Raw genomic sequence first — 21,686 nt, forward strand, 5'->3', positions numbered from 1 at the left:
TTATATCTTCGGTCGGAACAAATAAACGTATAGCGTGGTAATTATACATATTAGGGTTTAAGTACAGTTATATTCCGACTAGAGATATTGGAGTAACTATGGCTTTCTGTAGATTGATCGCGCGTTTTCGATAAAGCCTGATAGCGTATAATTTCTTAGTCGTGGAACTATTCTATCGTACAGTGGTTCTTTCTTATTTCTCACTCTTTCTCGTGTCGAGAAAAATTCTCAAGGTTTTGTATCGTTAATCGTGTCAATTAAAATATTTCGAAAAAATAACACCCATCCAAGGAAAAGAATTAGGAGAACAATTAAAAAACGAAATTACAAAAAGGAATAAGATTGCAATCATCTTTCTGTAAGCAAGTGATAGATCACATTCAAGTTAACGATAGATAACAAAATTACATTCGATTCCTATCGAGGTTCTTCGTTTATAGTACTCATACGTGTACAGTATGATAAAAGTGAGAATTTGATTTCCAGATGGATACGTAAATAGATCAACGTCGATAACCACAATTAACAAAACGAAAATCGATCTGAGATTAATCTAAGATTCACGCTGTGATTCGAACAAATGTAAAGCCACCGTTGCCCAAGTCCCAGATGCATTGCTCGATCACCGGTACGATCCCGAACGAGATAATCGCGTGATTTACAACGCCAGTTTGGCTAGGCAACACGTGCACCCGTAACAATATGCACAGCATCGTAGACATGAAGAGAAAGAGCTGCGTCGCGAAGTAGCTCGCGGAGTGTCACTGTCGAGATCTCGTGGCTCGATCGCGATCCAGGCGCCTGGATCGTGATTAACGAGACTACTCGCGCTTGCATTGCGATAACTTTGTCGATTCTGATATCGCCAGTCAATACAATGTTCTACGATCGATGTTGTGGACCACGATACGCCAGTACATCTCCCAAACAGAAGTGAGGCAACTCGTGGCTGGATGCTAATTGCCTGCGACTTCGACCAGACTCGTTGTCGCGGACAATTTATCTTGTATCTTCATGAAAGCGTTCTGTACGCGACGATCTTGCGAAAATACTGTCCTATTAAACGAAGCATGTAATTTGATCGAATGAATGGCCGAATAACTATTCGTTAGTTTTTATTTTATTTTCTCGATTGTTAAGTGACACACGATTAATTGAGATGGATCGAAACCGTTAGCGCAGAAATCTACGAGCGTTAATGACTGATTAACGTGGAATTGCCAGGGCCGGTCTAAACGACTCTAATCAAAAGATTAGATACTAACGTGTTTCTCATAGCGACGCCTATTTACATTTATATTGCGCGTATGCTACTTTATTGCTCCTGCATCAACTATCACTTCGGTATCTCATCTCTGTTTAATCACGGACGTTGGATAATTTATTACACGACAGTTGATTCTTTTCCGATTTATCCGACGATCTGGGAAAAGCATCGACGGGGAGGGCTAATTTATAGTCGCTGGAAGGTACTTCTTGATCGACATTTTCTCGGTACGCAGGCAACGTCGAGAGGCGGTTTAGGTCAAGGCGTTCATCGAGTCTCATTGTTCTTCGTCGCGGCGAAAGTGCGCATACGATTATCGTCTATTTATCCCGATGCTCATTTAGAATGATGCATACGCGTGCATAATCGTTACTACGAACCTGACGATCGTTCTCTCACGATGGAATCGTTGGAATCTGCAGAAATTCTACGATCTGATACGCCCAAGGGATCTAACAGCGTAACGCGATAAAACATTTTATCCTGTGCTAAAACGGATCATTTTTCAGATCGACGACCGTTCCTATGCTCCCAATGGAATGTCTAACCAATCCTGGCGAGGATATTCCCTCGTATCCAGGAATTTCACCGAAGAATCCCGAGTCGAACGACTTCCTTACTACTAGAATCACGTTTAACCTTAGTATTTGAAGCTTAGGGCATTATGAGAATCGCTATAGAAATCAAGCTCGTGACCGATATCTTTAGTCGTTTGCATTCCCTGAACCTAATTGTTCGTTCGTAATAACCGCGTTTACGACGATGCAAATCAACTTTTATTCCTGTAAAATATTCTTGAGGAATTTTTACCTTGCAACCGATGTTTGTTCGTTGGAATTCGAAAGAGTTCAAAGGGATAAGCAAGAATTTTACGAAAGAACGATCGATCTATCGGAAAAATCGATATTAAATGTCATTCGGTATATCACTAGGCAATCAGACGTCGATGGTTCAGCTAGATTCAGTTATTCCGCTAACATTCGAGGCACGCAGATCCGAGACTGTTTGGTGATCAATCAAGATCAGGATTACATATCTAAACGACAATCGCGATTGTAATGGAGACATTGCATAATGCCCAGTTGCGTGATTCATCTTGTTTATATCAAACATAGCTGTCGATATCAAGCAAATTTCATCTTTGATCCGATGTGAAATCCCTTTGGTTGTGGATTAATTGTGGATTTCTGTGACCATCTGTGTAAAATTCCACTAAATGCCTCTATACACTGCGATACATGTAATCATTAAAAATATGATGCCAGGATATGTCCAATTTAAATTAGCCATACTATCGGGTTGATGCATGTGAAACGTTTTTCCGAAGTTTGGATTTGACAAACTGATAACGTTAAATTTTGTCCTGTCGTTGGTTATCAATTATATTAAAGGAAAAAAAATCTGCTATAAATCATGTATGTTTAATGTTCAGAAGATTTATGATAGAAATATTTCCAACATCTTCTGTGAATTCCAGAATATTTATAAGATACATCACAAAGAACTGAAAATAAACCGAAAGCTTACGTCAAGAATGCAAAAATTTAATATTCAAAGTGTAAAGTGAAATGTGAAAGTGTAGTCATGTGCGTGTGCGAGTGAAGCAAGAAAAGTGTAGTCAGGCTAGACGCGAGATAGTTATCTGTTACGAGTATCAACTTCGACAACGTTCAACCGGTTCCACGAAGAGGCGAGTGGCGCAGGATCGGATCAAAGGAAACGACATTGAAAATTGCTTTTAATCTAAGACGCGCAACAAATCGCGAAGGATGATTGAATCGATTACGCGCTACAGAAGAATGAGACAACCGCGTAACAAGGCAAGGCAAGCACTGATATAAATCGCTTACTGTCAAACGCGTTGCACCGTGTACATGTTCACAAATCAAGCGAGGAGACCTAATTTGTTAGAAAATAAGAGCGCGGATAAACGTCATGGGAACAAGGCGAATGAAGTCTTTACACGAGAAGCTAGCATTATCATAGTCAAGGAAGTATAAAACTATAGATCTACCAAGGAAGATTGCTAATCCATAATTGAACTACGGTGGCACACGAAATTATATGAACCAGTTGCCATATAAAACTTTTATCTACGTATATATTGTATATATTATATAAAACATTTTAAATTTCCATTAGCACTGTAATGGGACACGCATTATATTGAAAGTAGCTTTTATTGGAAGAATTTAAAACTAATCTGAAAGTATAGAAGTTACAAGTTAATAAAGTTTTAGAAATATAATCATGATAGCCAGCTTTTATTACAGTGGTATTGAAATTTAAAAATTCCTCGTATAAATAATATAATATATTCGTAAAAGGTGGCCGAATACTTCCATGAGCCACTGTATTTATCGTTTCCTTTTCTCGTGGTTCAGAAACATGATTCAAAACAGTACTAAATTATAGTTAAAAATGAAATTCAGAGAAATAGCCAGGAGGATAACATTGTCGCAAATTTTGTAGAGATTATTACTGCCTTTATAGACCACACGCATGTTTCGACTATCCTGGAAAATGTCTAATACATGTATAATTTCGCTTGAGGCCCTATCGAGATTCGCATAACGACCCGTTAACTCTATCATTATGCGGAGAATGTATAGACGAAATTGTTTGTTCGTTTCCGCGTAAAAGTGGCATCGAAGATGGAATTACAAGACCGTCGTGTACGCGTACCCGACGATTTCGAAGAAATGTACATAATATTCGCTTTAAATTATGAATTTACGTTCTCCAAACGTTTGCATCAGTCATCTGCGTGTACTGCCTCGTTCATAACGTTTGCATGAACATACTACGCACCATTAAAGCGTTGCTTAGCTATTTTAACTACGTTTGTATAGTTTCCTTCCTAAAGTGACTAATGTCTTAAAGATTCTACGTGAGCTGGTCTTTATATTTGATTTTGAATAACCAACAAATTTAGTGAGTTTTCTAAATTAATAAATAGATGCTAAGTGATGCGAGAGTCTTTAGAATCAAATATGTAATTATCTTACAAGGCAAGGCACTTAACATAATTGACATAGCAAAAGTAAAGATTCAGAAGATCATTTCATTGAAATCATACTTTCCAACTTTTCAAGGACAATATGCATTTTTATATATCTACATTCGGTATCTTAACTAGTATAAAATTATACATAATATCTAATAATTCCATTTTAAAATATACATTATAATAGCACACGACAATTACATCTTAAGACGTCCTTTTTACAACGTTATGAAAAAAGAACACATATTCCTTTTACCAATCCTGTGCGCCTCGTCTCCTACTTAGCTTACAATAATATCGACCATCTAATCATAGTATCTTCACAGTATCGCGAAAAGAAACAACATGTATATTGCTTTTAACAATGATACGTAATTCGCATCGTATCTAAATTACGATAGTTACGAGGATTCGGAAAATAACTGCTGATAATATCCTTGACATTAATCATCCACGACGTGAAGTCCGTAGCACACGGGAGCCGTTTCTAGGTGTTTGAAAAATTGTCCCGGGCGCCATTAAACGCGCGGTAGCTCTGTAAACATGCAGCGAAACCGCGGGGAGCCACGTTCGCCGTTTCCGACGCTGGCTTGCATTAAATTTCTGCGTGGCGCGGCGGCGGCAGCGTGGCTTCTATGAGAGTTGCAGAAAAAAATACTATATGAAGCCTCGGCATTTCCTGTACACTCCTTGGTGTATGCTAATGCAGGGGCCAATACACTGCCGGCGGCGTCTCGTACGTGTACAGCCGTGTTAACTACGTGATCGCGTGGGCGTACACACTACGTAACAGAATACAACGTCGATCAGCGTTTCTAACGAAAATAAAGCCATTCGCGTGCCGCGTACGGTCGTAAAGTCTAGCGACGTCCCCGCGGATATTAATGCCTGGCTTCTAGGAAAGAACCGCTAACGACCAAACTGTCCCCGTGTAACTGTGATTCGATATGAATCAAGCGAGACAGAAATATGATAATGGCGGACACGATATTACACGCTAATCGCACGAAATGCGTCCTTCTGTGGCGCCATAACGGTCGCGGTTTTTCGTCGAGCGAAGAGTGGGAATAGTTGTTAATTCGCGAAGCATTGTTGACATTCTTCGCGGTTATGTTACGTTAATAGGCCTTCCTGGTGATACCCAGCTTGTACCAGGTGAAATTAACAAACTTCATCTATATGTTCTATAGTCAAACAGGAAGATAACTTTTTAATAAAGCTTCAAATAACCTATGTTTATATTGACTGGTTATGCGCATAGAACATACCGACAAAGTTTGTCTATTAAACCTTGATATAGCCAATAAATGTAGCTGAAGGCTATGCGAAAAAGTCGAATTATATAGTAGAATGTTTATTCGTTCCTTACCTGTTTATTTCCTACGAAATTCGAACAGGAACGAACAGCGAGACCGATTCGTTTCGTAATAATTCACTTGCGCGGCACGTATGTTTGAAAACGGAGCTACCAGGTGGCGATCGTGTTGCTCGACTCGAACGTTCGTGAAACGCGAATTCTCTTGTTCTTACATTTAAAAACATCGTTGCTCGAGGTCATCGTACGGAATAACGTATCTCGATCCAGCGAGTAATTCGAATCTCCATGGAAATCTAATACGAAAGGATGACTTCTCCTCGTCGAATAATAAAGATTCTCTCCCCACTACGCGACTGGTTTTGTGACTCGCGTCGAGTTTTTAGTGCATCACGCGCCGCCATGCCGGATTTGGTGCTGGTCCGCGCAATATTTTACCCAGGCGCCACTGCTCCTCGTAAGATTTCAAACGAATAGTGAACGTGGGCGCGTGGATTTGAAATCGTACTGGAGACGCTTCGAGAGATCGAGAAGTTGAGTGTAGACAACATATGGCGCAGCCGCATTACTTTCGTCGGTCGTCTCGCGCCTCCAGTGTCTATTGCTAGTTATTGTCGTACATTTACGAGGACGACCGCGATAATTACGACCATATTATCCGTCACGGATAAACTCGCTCGCAGTTCAAAGTGTAAAAAACGTAACTACCTTTCAGTGACAGAAGTGAACGTTAACAGCTGTTCGCGCGTGCACACTTTCTACGAAATACAGTAGTGCTGCGTTAACTATCCGTGATTTATTAACAGGCCATTGTTATCCCCACTAGTTCTTACGAATTCCGTAGAGTAAATCTTTGGTATCATTAAAAATATGTAGCATACGTGATATAACGAATACCGGAATGTAGTTTACAGATTTTTGAAATAGAGACCAATTAAAATATTCTATAATTGTAGAATTTTATCTATTAAAGTAATATAGATAGATAAAATAATAGTTAGCTGATATAAATAGTTATCGTTAGTCAGGTAGCAAACTATATTACAGGTTAGTAATTCCATTTCTACGTGGCAATTGAAAACCACAAGGGAAAACATGTCGTGTCCGTTTTTGCTGTTTTTTAAAACACTTGATGGCTAAACAGTATTTTAATATATAACAGTTGAAAAAGTAGAATAACTTGATATACATAGATAATAAATCAATATTTTGTAAGAATGAAATAATTCAGTTGGCAATTCTATTAAAGATTTCATTGAATGAGAAAATGTATGGAATCTAATTATCGAAATAAGCGATAATAATCGATACTTACATACCAAACTATCGGTGGTAAACGATGTTTATGACAATCGATATTTTTCCATCTCTAGTTCCAACTTCTGACCAGTTACCGAAGCACTACTACACACTCTTTGTTTCCGATGACACGTTAATATAATTTGACAAATGTTCGATATTGCAATAAAGAATTTACGTGGGTGAATCGTAGTGAACGTGGCGATCCGACCAGTGACCTTTCAGACATGATGTAACTTCCTCGCGGTGAAAGACTTGGTTCGTTTATAATCTGTATCGAACGCGCGCGTTCTATGATTTCTGGCGGGACAACTTTTCAAAACGTGTCGCGTAAAAATCGTTCGACTATTCACATGACAGCCGTGCACTACGTGTATCGTTGTTATAACGCAATGCACGCAATGTGCTCATTAGCCCGCGAACGTCTCTGAGTAGAAACAGTTATACGGCAGTACTGTTTTTATGCAATTCTCCGTACAATTCGTCGTGAATGTAGTGATGAGTTAACTATAAACCAAGGAAGTGAGGTTAAGTGGAAAATGCGCACTGCGGCGCCACCACGAGGTATCAAGCAGCTCCGTCAAACCACAGGGCACGATGCTTCGTTGGATTACAGAAGCCGACTGGTATGTCAGCTTCTGCATTAATTTTATTTGCGCACATAAATTTTTATTTATTATTTACTTCTTATAAGAAGAATTTTACCTAAGACAATTATGAAGTATTATAAGCATTGTCTTTAATGTAAAGGTTACTAATGCAGTTCTTACATGCATTCATAACTATTACTCAATTTTTTACGAGTGTTGCTCACAAAAATACTCCAGCGTCTATATACAGATAATATTTTATGAATTTTTTATGAAAAAATGATTTGATGAATATTTTCTTTACTTTACTTTAATGAATATTTTATGTGTCCCATACGAAATATTTTGAAATTTCATTAGCACTGTAATGAGACTTGACTATCATTATTACACTGATAGAGTTAATCAAATAAATCTGAAAATGTACATAGAAATTACAATACTTATGGCTGTTTGAATGCTGTCTACTAACTTTTTATTAAATACGCAATAAATATCTTGTAACTTCTACATAAATTTTAAGGTCGGTTTTAAATCTTGACAATATAATGCCCCTTACAGTATTAATGAAATTACAAAACGTTTTGTATAACGCACACGATATATATATATATATATATATATATATATATAATATAATATATATAATATATAATTTATTCTTTATATGTAAATAAATACACTTGTGATTTTTACATCAAGTTTAATATGAGACTCTACAATGGATGCAATATCTGATATGTGATTAGTCACTATGATAACAACTATTTTTATCAGATAAGCTTTATAAAGGTGGTCAGTAGAATAAAAAGTTCAGAGTAAATCAGTGAATAGATCAAAATGATGAAAATTAAGTTATATGTATTTTTAATTATCTGTGGAAGTTTTTTATTATCAGGTAATTATATTTGACATGTTAAAAATTAAAAAGAAGTAATAAGATTACATTTACCATTTACTTTCTAGTTAAAGCAGATGATAATTCATACTGTTTTAATCTCACTTGGGTAGAACCTGCATTAAGAAGCACTAATTGTTCTAAAATCAAAAATGCTCCCTGTATTGATCCTATACTTTATTCAGGTAAACAATGTCTTCTTTAAAATTATTTCTACACAATAATGGTACTATGTGTATATTTTTAATTATATTTATGCAGAAGAATTATAGTAATATTTATTTTAATTATTATATTTTTATTTATAATATATTATTTTTAATCAGTAATTACAAAGTCGTAATTGCTGCTTATATTTTAGAAAAAGCACCAAATGCATCTGAATATGAAGAATTTTGGGAATCAATGAAACACGTATGTTCCGTTGCATCTGGCAATGTTTGTATAAAATATACTTTTACTTATAATAATGAGAGTAAGTATATTACATTATAACAGCTCATATTAAAAAATATAAAATGGATACCATAAAATTAAAAATGATTGCAGTTGTTAATACATCATCGTTTTGTGGAAAAGTAATAGAAGATGACGTAATACCTATCACATCAGGATGCTATAAAGAAAGCGTAAGTGTAATTTTAAGTTCATTATTTTATATTTTAGAAATAATACAATATGTAATAATCTTTATTTAACTTATTTATATGTTGTTTACATAAAAGGGTATTCCTCAAGAATTATTTAATATTTTGAAAAATCTTATCAATAGAGAGGTTTGTAACAATAGAAGGGCAGTTCAAAAGTGCAAAATATTATTATTTTAAATATTAATTGATATAGAAGTTGTAATGAATTTGTAACATATTTAAAAAACTACTTGAATTTTAATTGATTTTTGGTTACTGAAAGCTAAAGTTGCTTCCTTATTACATCTCTTTCAATTTTTATATTCATTGCTGGATTTTATATATTACTAATTTTTGTTTTTAAAAATACATTCTTGTAAATCTATATCATCAATATTTTTGCAGATTGAAGGTTACGTATTAGAAATATGTGCTTGCCAATCTAGAAGGGGGAACATACCTTGTAATTCATCAGTGAACGTGAACTATGCTGTTATTTTTATGATTACAGTATTATCGTTTACATTTTGGATTTCATATATTTGTTATTAATATATATTTTACATTATACATAACGTATATTTGATATGTCATTGTTATTGTTATTGATATAATTTACATGATATAGATGATTTAGATGATATATATATATATGTATATATATATATATATTATATATATAATATATATAATATATATAATATATATATATAATATATATATATATATATATATATATAAGTGATAATGATATATTATTTTTTCCTATGATAAGTGTTCAAAATATACTTTCATGAGCCACTGTAAGTAACACTCAATCAGTATCGGAAATAACCGAACGTAGTGGAAAACACATAAAGGTTAGGTTATCGCCATTAACAATAGAATTTATTTATTGCTAAAAATCGGTCATAAAGTTTTACAATTCTTATAACGTTCAATAAATGTCTATTTAAAATTGTAAAAAGGGTAAAAGGAGTAGATAGCTTGGAATAAAATGAGATAATAAAAGTATTGCGGAACGTATGTGGAAGTACAAAGAAACATTAGCGCGCCAAATTTCAATCTCTCCATCAAGCAAGTATGTATTTTGATAATCTTCGTACATTTTCTTCCTTTAGAATTATATTATCACGAGAAATTCGTCAGATGTTAGAATCTTGCAGATTACACGTTGATTTCCATTTGACCAGACACAGGAAAACGCTTCCTTCTCGTGGTTCGTAGATTGAAACCGGTTTCATTCCGTATATGCTTAAATCCAGTTTCCTTTCACCTTTATTCAAGAACTATCGGTGTCGTTCGCCGGTATCGTGGCTTATCAGAGCATTTTACGTTTGTTGACCGAGGATAACGCTTATGCGCGTTCCTCGTTCAGTTTCAATCCCGTAATCGAACTTTCGTGTGGTCTTTATCGAGATCGCGATTCCATTAATGAAATACACGTGTATCGAGCGTATCGATTCTCGAATTGAAGTCGTCAATTGGGAACGTTTGTCTACGCCCAGTCGCCATTTTTATCTGGTCGTCCCTTCTTAATCTCATCGATTTGTTCGTATACGTTACTACGATGCTTAGAGATCGGTCTGAAGATATCGTCGAGGTACAAGCGTATCGAATTTCGTTCACGCTTTGCCTTTCAATCTTACCAGTTTGTCGTCAGAGTCACGAATCAATGTTCAAACCAATGTTCAGACATAACGACGTTTCTTTCACTCACTGTCTTCATATTCCACAAGCAGTTTGTAGTGTTTTTTGTTTACAAGGAGGTTTTTCTCGTTTCACGAGGATCTCGAAGGCTACTTTTTTTACTTCTTACGAGATAATTACCCCATTAGCACCTCGGTATATGGGAGATTCAATCGACAGCAAGTTCCTTTCTTGAAACCTATTCAAACTGTTTATAATAAGACTAACAGTAGTATTTTAGTAATATTGTTATATAGATAAATCAGATAAGTTTTTATACAGACGGCCTTTTTTAGAGCCATGTAAGGAATATAAAAGCTCTTACGAAGCGGCCTTGATGCTTTCACCTATTACCCTTTCTCTTTGATGTTCTAATGTGCTTTTGACCTTTTTTAACCCTTGTACATTCCAACTTTCCATCGCAACGTAAGTATATTGGAATTCGAAGGAGAGAAATAAATAGGTGGTGACTTCAAGGACATTTCAAGGTCACTCGTGTTTTTATGAATAACATCCGAGTTAGATTCCAAGTGAATGTGTGCGCTTGTGTATGGAATGTTATTTGTAGAAACATAACTGACCTTGAGATGTTGTTGACGCCTTCACAGATACACTCCTCCTTGATACTCTAATACCTTTTATAGTCTCCTTTAGTCACTGGAGATCTCGTTATTACAAATCCCATCTTTAAAATTTCTTATTTTAAATATCGAATATTGCAACTTTAACATCGTTTAATTTTATTAATTAAATAGCTGAAACTTGCATTGGCGCTTGTAATATAAAGTAATGGAATATAAATGAAGGTAGGAAAGACAGAGATTTCTCTTATTTGGTACTTAGAAAATATCGTACTTAAAAGTTTTATCGTTAGTCTAAGTTAATTTAATTTATTGCGATATCCGAGTTCGCGATCCAACGAACAGAAAATAGTTTTACAAACTGATACGAAGAACGCGTAACATGTATAATCACATTAAATAGCAAATAGATATGAGTTTCCAGTATTTATATCTCGATGAAATAGCAATCTGTTGACTCTAAATTATTGATATTATGCAAATCGAATTAGCCGTCGGCTATCTCACAAAAACGATCGACTTAGCACATTTTCCATCGGTGCATGGATGCGGTCCGCCCACACCTCGGAATCACAGCCTTGACCCACCAATTCGAGATCAACTCGAAGTCCACGCTATCATTTCATTTTATTTATAAAACTTGGCAAAATTCGGTAATCGATATTTACAATATAGAACAACATTCAAGAAACGTTCACTCTATTATATATGCAATGCAGACATGTATATGCAAGTCTGATTACTAAAATTCAAACGACTTAAATTAAAATCTCTCGACTAATCTAAATGAGACTTAAGGACATTCAAGAATCATAACAACTGAGACTAAAAGGAAAATCTGGTTCGACAATAACATCCGTAGTAATCTGCATATCGTTGAGTATCACCGTTAACGACGACGCTCGTTGAATCAGAGTACGCGTGCACCTTGTACGCGGCACGGTCGATCGTGTCGAATAGAGTGATCGACGCAACGTCGATCAACCGTTGGACCATGCGAGTGGTTCGAAAATCGTAGAAAAGGATACACCGGTCTGCGTATCACGTTGAACGATCGAGTTCGTGCACCAGTCGCAGCCCACACGTGCACCAGTTGCAGCCTTGGCCGACTGACGAGGCCGCGGCTCTGTTTTTATTTCCCTCTGTCCGCTGTTCGCGTCTCTTCTTTTTCACTTTTTAGAGCTCGTTCACAAGGCAACACATATGTATATGTATTGCGATACACGTTTCGCGATAAGCATTCACGCGGAAACTGATTTTCGTCATCGATAATGATTATCGATAGTCAAGAACATTTTCTTATTTATTATGGTTATTGATAACGGGGAAAATTCGTCATCGGTAACAGTTATTGGTAACAAAAAAAAAAAAAAATTCCCTCATCAATAATGATAATGAAAAACAATTTCCAGCCTGATACTGTTTATTAGTAACCAAACACTGATCTTATAGCCGATAATGGTTATTCCATACCAAAGATCATTTCAACTAAAATACTACGTTTCATGTTATAACATTTTTGACGATTGTTGCGATTCCTGGTAGAAGATCCTTTTTCTCTTCTCTTACACTGTGAATCGGATGAACCCAACGTGTACCTGCTTCGGATTCATTTTTCTCTTTTCATGTTATATCGTTCGTTAAAAAAACACGTATTTCACGGGCAAGATTTTACTCACAGGAAAATACTCACTAGCTATGAAATCAGTCGGATACTGTATCGCATGAGTATTTTAATGCGGGATGTGTATCGCATACGTATATCGCGATACACGTATCCTCATGTACGGGAGCTTTTAAACTATAAAAGATCCGCCATAGCGGGCACACGCTCGTGCACACGCGACACCACATTGAATTATTTATAAGGATCGAGCCTGGCCACTCTCGATGGATGCCACCTCGACAGGGTTACCGCATAATATTCGCGCATTAAACGCTAATAATAGAATTCTCCTATTTGCCCCGTGACGTCCCTGGAGATATCGCCTTCCAATTGGCTGCTACGCTAGTCCAGCTGCTGCATAATTGCTCGATGCACTCACATTCCACCAGGTTTTCATTAATTGCGAAAGGGGCGTGCTTGCCGATTTCACGTCGATGGAATCTTCAACGCGATACCATCGTCCAGTAATAATTCATCTTGGTGATTTTCGACCGTCACAGTTGTAAATCAGTCGTGTGTCTTGTGTGGGAGGCATTTATTATACGACAGTGTCAGGAGATGCGACTGCTCGGACATAATGGAGTGGCACGTTTTCCTGAACGTAGCTCCTTAACCTGTTTTCCATCGAAGGACGAAATCGTCTTTGGAAAACAACGATGTTTTTTATTTTCAGATTTTTGTTAGAAGGAGTTCGAGTTCTAACATATTCATAAGACAAATATGTTAAAACATATGCATAATGTTATTCCTAAGACGTAGATTATTATTCCACTTGCCATTTTATTGTGAACTCGATATTAGGTATACAGGGCTTTGATATATAGAGTTACGTTCGATTAAATATCGTTAGATCTGAATTGAAAAGATTAGATCATGTTTTGATTAGATTCACTTTAAGTACGATTAGGTACAACATGTATCTAAATACATAGATTTCTATATCGGTTGCTTGGGATAAATATTTTGTTATACTGTACGGAATATCTGAGTGTAGAAATCGTTATTGTTTTCTCGAATTCTAGAAGGTGTAAATTGCGCAATTCACACAGCTGTTACGATCGTATCGACCTTTTCACCACAATTGATCATCATTCGGCGTCGTAGTAACGAACTTAATCTCGTTACCTGGCTGCAACGCGATAACGCCTCGATGTTCGCCTTGGATTTCCACGTCGTGGTTTACGATTTCGCCAATCTTGGGTGCCACAGAATTCACGCCAAGCTACGAAACGATTTATACACGTTATAAATTTCATCATCGATGATCTTTCCGTATCTTCTATTATCTGTAATCGATACTCAAAATTGACTAAGGGAAGTGGATTATAAAAATGGCTATGTGGTTAAATTGGAATTATAATTTAATGCAAGAGTGCATTGTTATTTCTCATTCACGAGATCTTGTCTCTCAGTGTGCAATGAATTGTCGGTGGCGTACTTTGTACCGATCGTATCGAAATTTATTGCGAACAGAATCGACGTGGCGTTAATCGTAAGCCGCTTAGACGGTTCATTGATGGCGTTCCGATCGAAAGAAAGCCGATTATCGTTGCCACCTACGACCTTCTCTATGGATTACACGCGATCTATTAGATATCACTGTACCTTGATGTTCCTATTTCACGTTATCAGTGACCAGAGTTCAGTATTTAAAGATCGAAGGAGGACAAATTGCGCGTTTCACAAATCAAACTGATTCCACTTTTTATTTCTCTCTTAATCTCATCGCATAAGTATACGATTAATATTCAATTCTCAAGAAACAAGTTACTTACTTCTATAAGTTTATTTGTCGTAAGAAGATGATACGAATATTTATACATATTTTATAAATTCTAAAGTAAATGTAAAAATCAGTGTCCTTAACATCATCGCTTCTCTGTACTTCTCAATTTATGGGTTAAATTGATCAATATAGCTTCTGAATGGTTCAATTACTCAAACCTCGACTCTGTGAATTTGTTGTTTATCCGAGGACAAATAGCTAAAAAATGACGAAACTTCGATCTTCTGCAATTTCGAAATAATAGATAGGACATTTTAATTAAGCAGACCAAAATCGTTCGAGTAAATGATATTTTCTAATTGTACGTATCATAAAACACTCAAGGACAAGGATCGAAGAAGAACAAACGTCACAGATTTGCAGTGACACCCACTCACACACAGTAACTAAAATCACCATCAATCAAAATAGCTAACATCGTGTCTATTACTTGACAACAATGGAACCAGAACGAAGGAAACGATTAGTCAGCAGCGTGACCGATCTCGACCAAGCCTGGCACAGGGTTAATTAAAAGTAATCGAGTAACTAGGGGTATCTCTATTCACCTAAACGATTCATCGTTATCGCCGCATAAGCGCAGCTCGTTCAAAGGGGACGATGGCAATTAGAGCATCGCTGCCGCGTCGAAAGGTCACCGATAAAGCTTTCGCAGGGTTGTTTACGATGCTCTTATCATCGCGATAGATATCATCGCAAAGTATGTGCGCGTCGTAGCGGCCCGCCTTTGATGAGTTTTTCCTCCAACGATCTGTTGCACAACGTCTGGCCGGCACGAGACTCATCATCCTTCTCGTTTGTCTTCTTTCTGTTCTCTGAAGGCTTGCTTTTGCGTCGCTTCGAGGCGCGGGTTAAGTGAAATCTAATTGCTAACTGAAGCGCTCGCTAATTGTTACCAAGATAGATCTTCTGGTTAGATTTTACATATTGGGAAGAGAGGTAAGAGTAGGATCTTGCGTCACGAGAATAATTCATTGAGCTATTCCTAGATTATGGAAGATGCGTGGGATCGGTGATTAACTCGAAGATGTGTTTTGTTGGACGTGTTATTGATACTTTGGTTGTTGCCAGTCATGTTGATTAATTAAAGTAGATGTGCTTGTCCCAATCTTGAAGAACGATGATCATAAGGATATTTAATTTTACGATTTCTGCCAGTATGGTTCATACTGTTCAAGATTCTAGAATGACAATCTTTCTGAAAATTAGTTAATAGTAGCGGAGACGAAATTGATATATATTTGTATAACTATATTTGCAAAATTGTTTTTCCTTGCTATCATCGCTCCGATAAATACAAACAATTGATCGATTGGTCAACTTTATCCGTATCATAATAGAATTAGATTCGATTGGCATTGTCTTTAATAGCACAGCAATTTATCCCCTATACCTTCAATTAATCTATCGATAAAGAGATCAAATGGTTCACGTATTATCGTCGCGATAAAAAAGAATTGTTACATTAAGGAACGTTAGAGTAGATCATTGATATGAAACTCGAAAGTGTAGGGTGATACTAATTGATTAACTTAGTGAGAAAATTAAGCTATCACAACACCAATTTATCGAATATTTCCCAATTCTAATTCTAATCCAGTTCAAAAATCTAATTAATGTCTTTCCTTAATTCGCCTGTAAAAATCGAATCAATCACGAAATGCTCGACAGAGCCACGCACCGTTGATCGTACAACTAACCGTACAAATCGATGCCAAAATCGGCGAAGCATAACCAATTTTAATTGCCTCGCAATAATTGCAATATATGTATGTAGGTCGATTTCTAAACACTTGCTTGCATTTTCCATTTTTATTCAGTTATTTTTTTCAGATAACGAATACCTAAAACGTTCCTATACGTTCGTACATTTATTGCATTCGTTCGTACATTACAGGTAACCCGACTATAACGTGTATACACGTTGTAAAAACGATCTGAAAACTGAAAGAATCATCGCGTAACAGCAAACTTTAGATTTCGAAAGATTAAAGTAAGCTCAAGCCTGAAACAGATTAAACGTTTTTTTATTTTCTATTTATCGTTAAATTCCTCTTCGTATCGAATCACGCTGATGAAAATACGTGTCATTGTTAAGCTGTTGACAAGCCTCGTCTCAGGCAACTGGGTAATAAAAGATATTGTACATCGGTGCATTTCATTCTTTTTAACCTTTCGATGCTCTTACTCGAGAACGCATCTGTTCCATTCTGAATTCCATTTCGCAATAAACCGTTTTCATGCGTGTTTCCCTTCGTCTTGGCCGCTCTATTGGAGAAACTTCGAACGTATTAGCAATGCAAATCGTGATACGTCTGTCAGGAAATTAATTGCAGAGAAATTGGACGTCTGTTAGCGATGTAGGATTGACGATAATGCGAGTATTTCAAGAAACGTTTGTGAAATATAAAGGGTGACTGCGCGTGGTGATTGCGAAAGAAGAGAAATAGAAGCGTAGTTTCTATAGTTTTTCGATGGCGAACCAATCGTGTTTTCACTTATCGAATACTTGATCTGTGAGTCAGACAAATTGGAGATTATTCCATGGAATCTTCGATCCTTGAAATGTCTCAGAAACTTTGTACGTGAGTTAACTTGGGAATGAAGCGGATAAATCGATCTAAGGAACGTAGATAGTAGAAAATTACGACAAAATAGAAATTAGAATGACCACGTATCTTAACGAGCCGTCGATTCGCGGAAAATCACAGACGCTGACGCAAAAGATTCGAAATAAGAAATGCAGTGCGTTGTGAGAGAAATCGAATCGCCTGATCTGTTTGATTGCCTCTTTGGCGCCAATGCAACGTAAGTAGAAACATACCTTGTATAGAATGGAACTTCGGATATTATCTTGTTTATTTTCCACTTGTACCTTTATAAAACTTCAAATAATGTTGATGACGCGAGCGATTAAATCAAAATCGCGATCTGTTGCAAAACAATCGAATCAACTGTATGCGTTAATGGTATAGTTGGAATATAAGGAAAAACCTACCTTCTACGCAATATTTTCTACGCGTCACCAGCAAATTTTATTTTTTCACTTAACGAAACCACGAAAGATTGGAAATAAAAATTCTGAAAAAGAGAAACACAAAATACTTGACAGGCAGAAATTCAAAGCTAAATGAAAATTTTTTTACAATATTGTCATAAATTTCGAATGTCAGATTAGGTTGTGAGAATAAGGTTTAAAAAGTATGTTCTTCAAATATGTTTCCAAGTATTACAGTAATATAAATAATTTCCTAATAAACATTACAAACGTACCTAGTTTTGCATAAGTACCTTTATATTTATGAACAGAAATATACGTGCTATTCTATTAGATCGTTATGTCAATTTATCTCTCTTTAGAAAACAACTTTTTACAAAACAAGTTGCAAATTGCACGTAGCAAAAAAAAAAAAAGAAAAAGAAAAAACGGTTACATCAGCTCTGTCATCAAGATGGAATAAAAAGCGCAGCTTCCTCGAAGTGTTCTCCTCGAAGTCGTTATGTCTTCATTTCTCGATCATCGTCACTCGTTAATGGCACGAGCGAGATCGCACGCGCGTTCAAGAACTTAGTCCAAAAGAAGATCGCACTCGTGGCCTCTGTTACATCATTGCAGTCTGTTCGATAAGTCGATACAGTTTGATTTATCGAGAACCACGCGTGTGTGGTGTTTTAACGAGCCCCGAGAACGTGTTCGCGGATCTTCTACGGGTCGGTTTCACAATCAGGAAATACCTGACATTCCATGGATCGATCGTATCGTGTCGGATGCAGTAGCGTAGAAACTCGAGAGCTGCAAACGTGAAGGAACTCGTTGCTTGGTATGCGACGTATTTTGTTGCACTGCGTGATGTGAAATTAATAGATTCGTTTACATGTTTCAGATGTGCAGGTAGACGCGACAATCTATGAACACACGTTAAATTTGAGATATTATAATAGTGGCGTTAGCTGTGGCAATATTTTTGCTATAAACCTTTGCGTAATAGCGAGACATATTCGAAGGAAAATAATATAATTTAGTAAGTGGTAGGAAGGTATTAGGGTAAATTCTCACATCTTTATTTAGTTGTTGTTTCATTTATGCGTTTCATTTATATTCGAATGCTTGGAGTTTGCTCCTAATCTGTGCTAGGGATAAAAGGATACGAGAAAATATTGCAGAGAGATGCAGATATCTTCTATACTATTTTATAGGATTAAAATAATTATTTAGTGAAATTAAAATATTCTTTGAAAAAATTTGTTACGTTTCCTTCGAGGGATAAACGAAGGAGAAGATGAAGATAGAGGAAATTTATTCGAGCTTTGCGGGCCGACGTATCGACTCGGTTTGCCGCTATGCGATAAACAACGTTGGCTATCTGTTCTCCATTCTAGAATATTGTTGCACTATCAGCAACCGGTTGTTTGGTAACAAGACACGGTGCACGTTGCACGATATTAAGCCATTTCTGCTGGCTTATCTGCAGGCTGGCACGTATGTCGAGTCAGCTCGAGCTCGAGGGACGAGAAATCGAGCGGTATTAGCGATTTCTCGTCGTCTGCATTTGCGAATTTCGTAGCCCACAATCATGCAAAATATTTCACTTGTCAGGCAATTTCCCTTTTTGGGTGATCCTTGAGCTACATTTCTTCCGCGAATTGCACAAGGTTAGAATAAGCGAAATTCAAGAAGAATTGCAAGATTAGATTCATAGAAATTTAAGTATTATATCTCTTATTTTTAGGAACGAGGATTAAATTTAATAGTTCAGTGAAATTTTTCGAAACTACAGCTTGTGCACATCTATGAATTTATTTATATACGATAGCTTTCTTTCTCTTTTCATTTAATGTCACTGCAAATTGAATCCTCAAACTAAACAACAATTTTCACATTGTCAGTAAAACAACCATTCGCAATTCGACAGTCCAACCAAAAGAAACGATTGTATTCAAAGTTCGTACTTACAATCTCTTTTCAATCCACAGTCTTTTCCCGAACTTCATACACGTTGCATCACAACGATTCGACGTAAATCAACAAAAATGGTCAATCGTCCTTGAAACCAATCGTAATATAAAATTCATCCTATTTCCTCCGATACATTTATTATTACGGGAAACGCTTCTTCATACGTCGTACGAGTATTCGATCCTTTTATTGGCCAATGAAAACGCCAGTTACGAGCACGATCCGTCGATATCATTCATCCATAAAAATGAATCGAGCATCATTACGAGTTCGCAATTTTTCAGCTGACTCGTAAAACGCGTATCAACGGGGAAAACTGGATGGAAGCTGTTGGCGACAGGTTCCGAGGGCAGTTTGCAGAGAGAAAGGCGGACCGGTATTAACCGAAGGTTCGCTACGAAGCCGATCGTTGAATGAAATTTAAGTGGGTCGCGCATGAATGAAATCGTGCAGCGTTCTCCCTTACACTCTCTTCGACTACGTCTTATATTTTTATGTTTTATACTCTATCGATCTCTGTCGGTCTCTTGCCAATTGCCCTGTTTACGCTACGAGTGGGCGACCGGATGAAGTTTAAACGATCGCTCGGATTTCCTATGCGACGTGACAGATTTCTCGTTCCACGTCTTTGATTTTCATTCTTTTAAGATAAATAACATGGATGACTTTTTTGGAATATATTCGTCTGAATGTTTATATTTTTTGTGGTTTTGTATCTTTTATCGTCTATGTTCAATTTTAGCGTTTTTATATACACGATAATGAAAAGCGAAGGTACAGATTTTACAGTCGAGTAATTCCTACGAATCTTTTTAAATCGTGCAGGAACTTGCATTGAAAAATTAATTTTTCATCCATCCAAATGATGTTTATCTAAATGTCCTCTTTCCAAGCTACGTATATGTATGTCGTTTCTGCGACGGTGTATCTGACAAAGATTTAGGAATAGAAAGGTATAATACGTTCGTTATAGTTTACCGTTATCGCCCATTTCATTAAAATCGCGACAATACGAGACAGTTATGCGACCGTTTCAGAAAGTAGGCTGCAATCTGCGGCCACGGTAACCGCGTATAAATGCAGATTAGGGGCGAGACTGATCTGCGCCCGTTGTGTCCCGATACAATCTGCATTATAATTAAATGCCAGCCGTGCGTCGTACGTCTATCATTTTTCGAGCATTCTAACCGGTTCCGTTGGTTTTTCCTTTTCTTTACCTTAGACCTTATTTCCTTTCTACGGGTGTCGCGTTAATGTCGATGCATATGGAAATATCGAACGTTGGAACTCAGTCGAGCGAACTACGGTAGTTTGCGAACGTATTCCAACAGCTACAGCAATATTTTACGAATATAAATCATTTTCGTGCCTTTAAATTTTGCAAAAATCCATAAAAGTCCGTGATCTGATCGTCACAGTATCTATCAATGGAATTTTAAAAAATTTCGTGCAACACGTTTTATTCCTGAAAACTTCCTACGATAAGTGTTCGATAATCCGATTAAAACACAGTAACTTATTTCATACATAATCTGGTGTTTCTTCCATAGAAAATTGTTCCAAACTGCTTCGTCTGATTCCAATAAAGGACTCTATATAACCTTCGTTTTACGATTTTAATCGCGTCGAGAGAAACACCAGGTCGGAAGATTTAATCCAAGAGACGAGACGATGTAGCTGTTCGATATTCCTGATCGTATTCCTGTTCGATATTCCTAATTAACATTGGATCAGAGGGAAGCAGACGAGATTCAGGCGGCACAAACTTCTTTCTACAACTTGACTGGCGAGCTGGTTTATTAAGGGGAGAAAAGAGACGAGGAACACGAGAGAAGACGCGTATACGCGTGAAACATTCGCTCGTCGATATGGTACGATGTCACGCACACGCGAGGCACCTGCACGCGCGTGTGAACCGGATATAAGGTTCATTTGAATAATTATTATCGGTTGAAGACCGCGGCCAGCGTGGGCGTATCCAAGATTTACTTGTCGTTCGTGA

At 36.8% G+C, this 21,686-nt stretch overlaps 2 protein-coding genes and 1 long non-coding RNA gene across 4 annotated transcripts in view; all 3 read left to right on the forward strand.

Moving 5' to 3' along the window:
* LOC100748489 (sterile alpha and TIR motif-containing protein 1) overlaps window positions 1-21,686 on the forward strand; it is a 140,535-nt gene that overhangs the window by 7,572 nt on the left and 111,277 nt on the right. Inside the window, exon 1 of one of the 2 annotated variants that reach the window (XM_024367596.2) lies at window positions 7,000-7,514. The exons of the other annotated variant lie outside the window; for it this stretch is intronic. Coding sequence (XP_024223364.1) covers window positions 7,428-7,514 — 87 coding nt within the window. The 5' untranslated portion in view covers window positions 7,000-7,427. Of the gene's footprint in view, window positions 1-6,999; window positions 7,515-21,686 lie in introns of those variants that run through there. 2 annotated transcript variants of the gene reach the window in all.
* Window positions 8,260-9,575, forward strand: LOC100748368. Its single transcript, XM_012385561.3, has 5 exons — window positions 8,260-8,376; window positions 8,445-8,561; window positions 8,738-8,851; window positions 8,926-9,005; window positions 9,411-9,575. Exons 1-5 carry the CDS (start codon window positions 8,319-8,321, stop codon window positions 9,555-9,557), a joined length of 516 nt encoding a protein of 171 aa, XP_012240984.1. The 5' UTR covers window positions 8,260-8,318; the 3' UTR covers window positions 9,558-9,575.
* Window positions 17,452-18,767, forward strand: LOC117151640. Its single transcript, XR_004461717.1, has 2 exons — window positions 17,452-18,548; window positions 18,612-18,767. It is a non-coding gene; the product is annotated as an uncharacterized LOC117151640 (long non-coding RNA).

Source organism: Bombus impatiens, unplaced genomic scaffold (assembly GCF_000188095.3).
Source record: "Bombus impatiens unplaced genomic scaffold, BIMP_2.2 scf_0321, whole genome shotgun sequence".
In the NCBI taxonomy this organism is placed as follows: Eukaryota; Metazoa; Arthropoda; class Insecta; order Hymenoptera; family Apidae; genus Bombus; species Bombus impatiens.

Coding starts and splice junctions, on each gene's coding strand:
- LOC100748368 (XM_012385561.3), top strand. CDS start 8,319: ATGATGAAAATTAAGTTATATGTATTTTTAATTATCTGTGGAAGTTTT. Junction 8,852..8,925: donor TTTTACTTATAATAATGAGA/GTAAGTATATTA, acceptor AAATGATTGCAG/TTGTTAATACATCATCGTTT. Junction 9,006..9,410: donor CAGGATGCTATAAAGAAAGC/GTAAGTGTAATT, acceptor ATATTTTTGCAG/ATTGAAGGTTACGTATTAGA.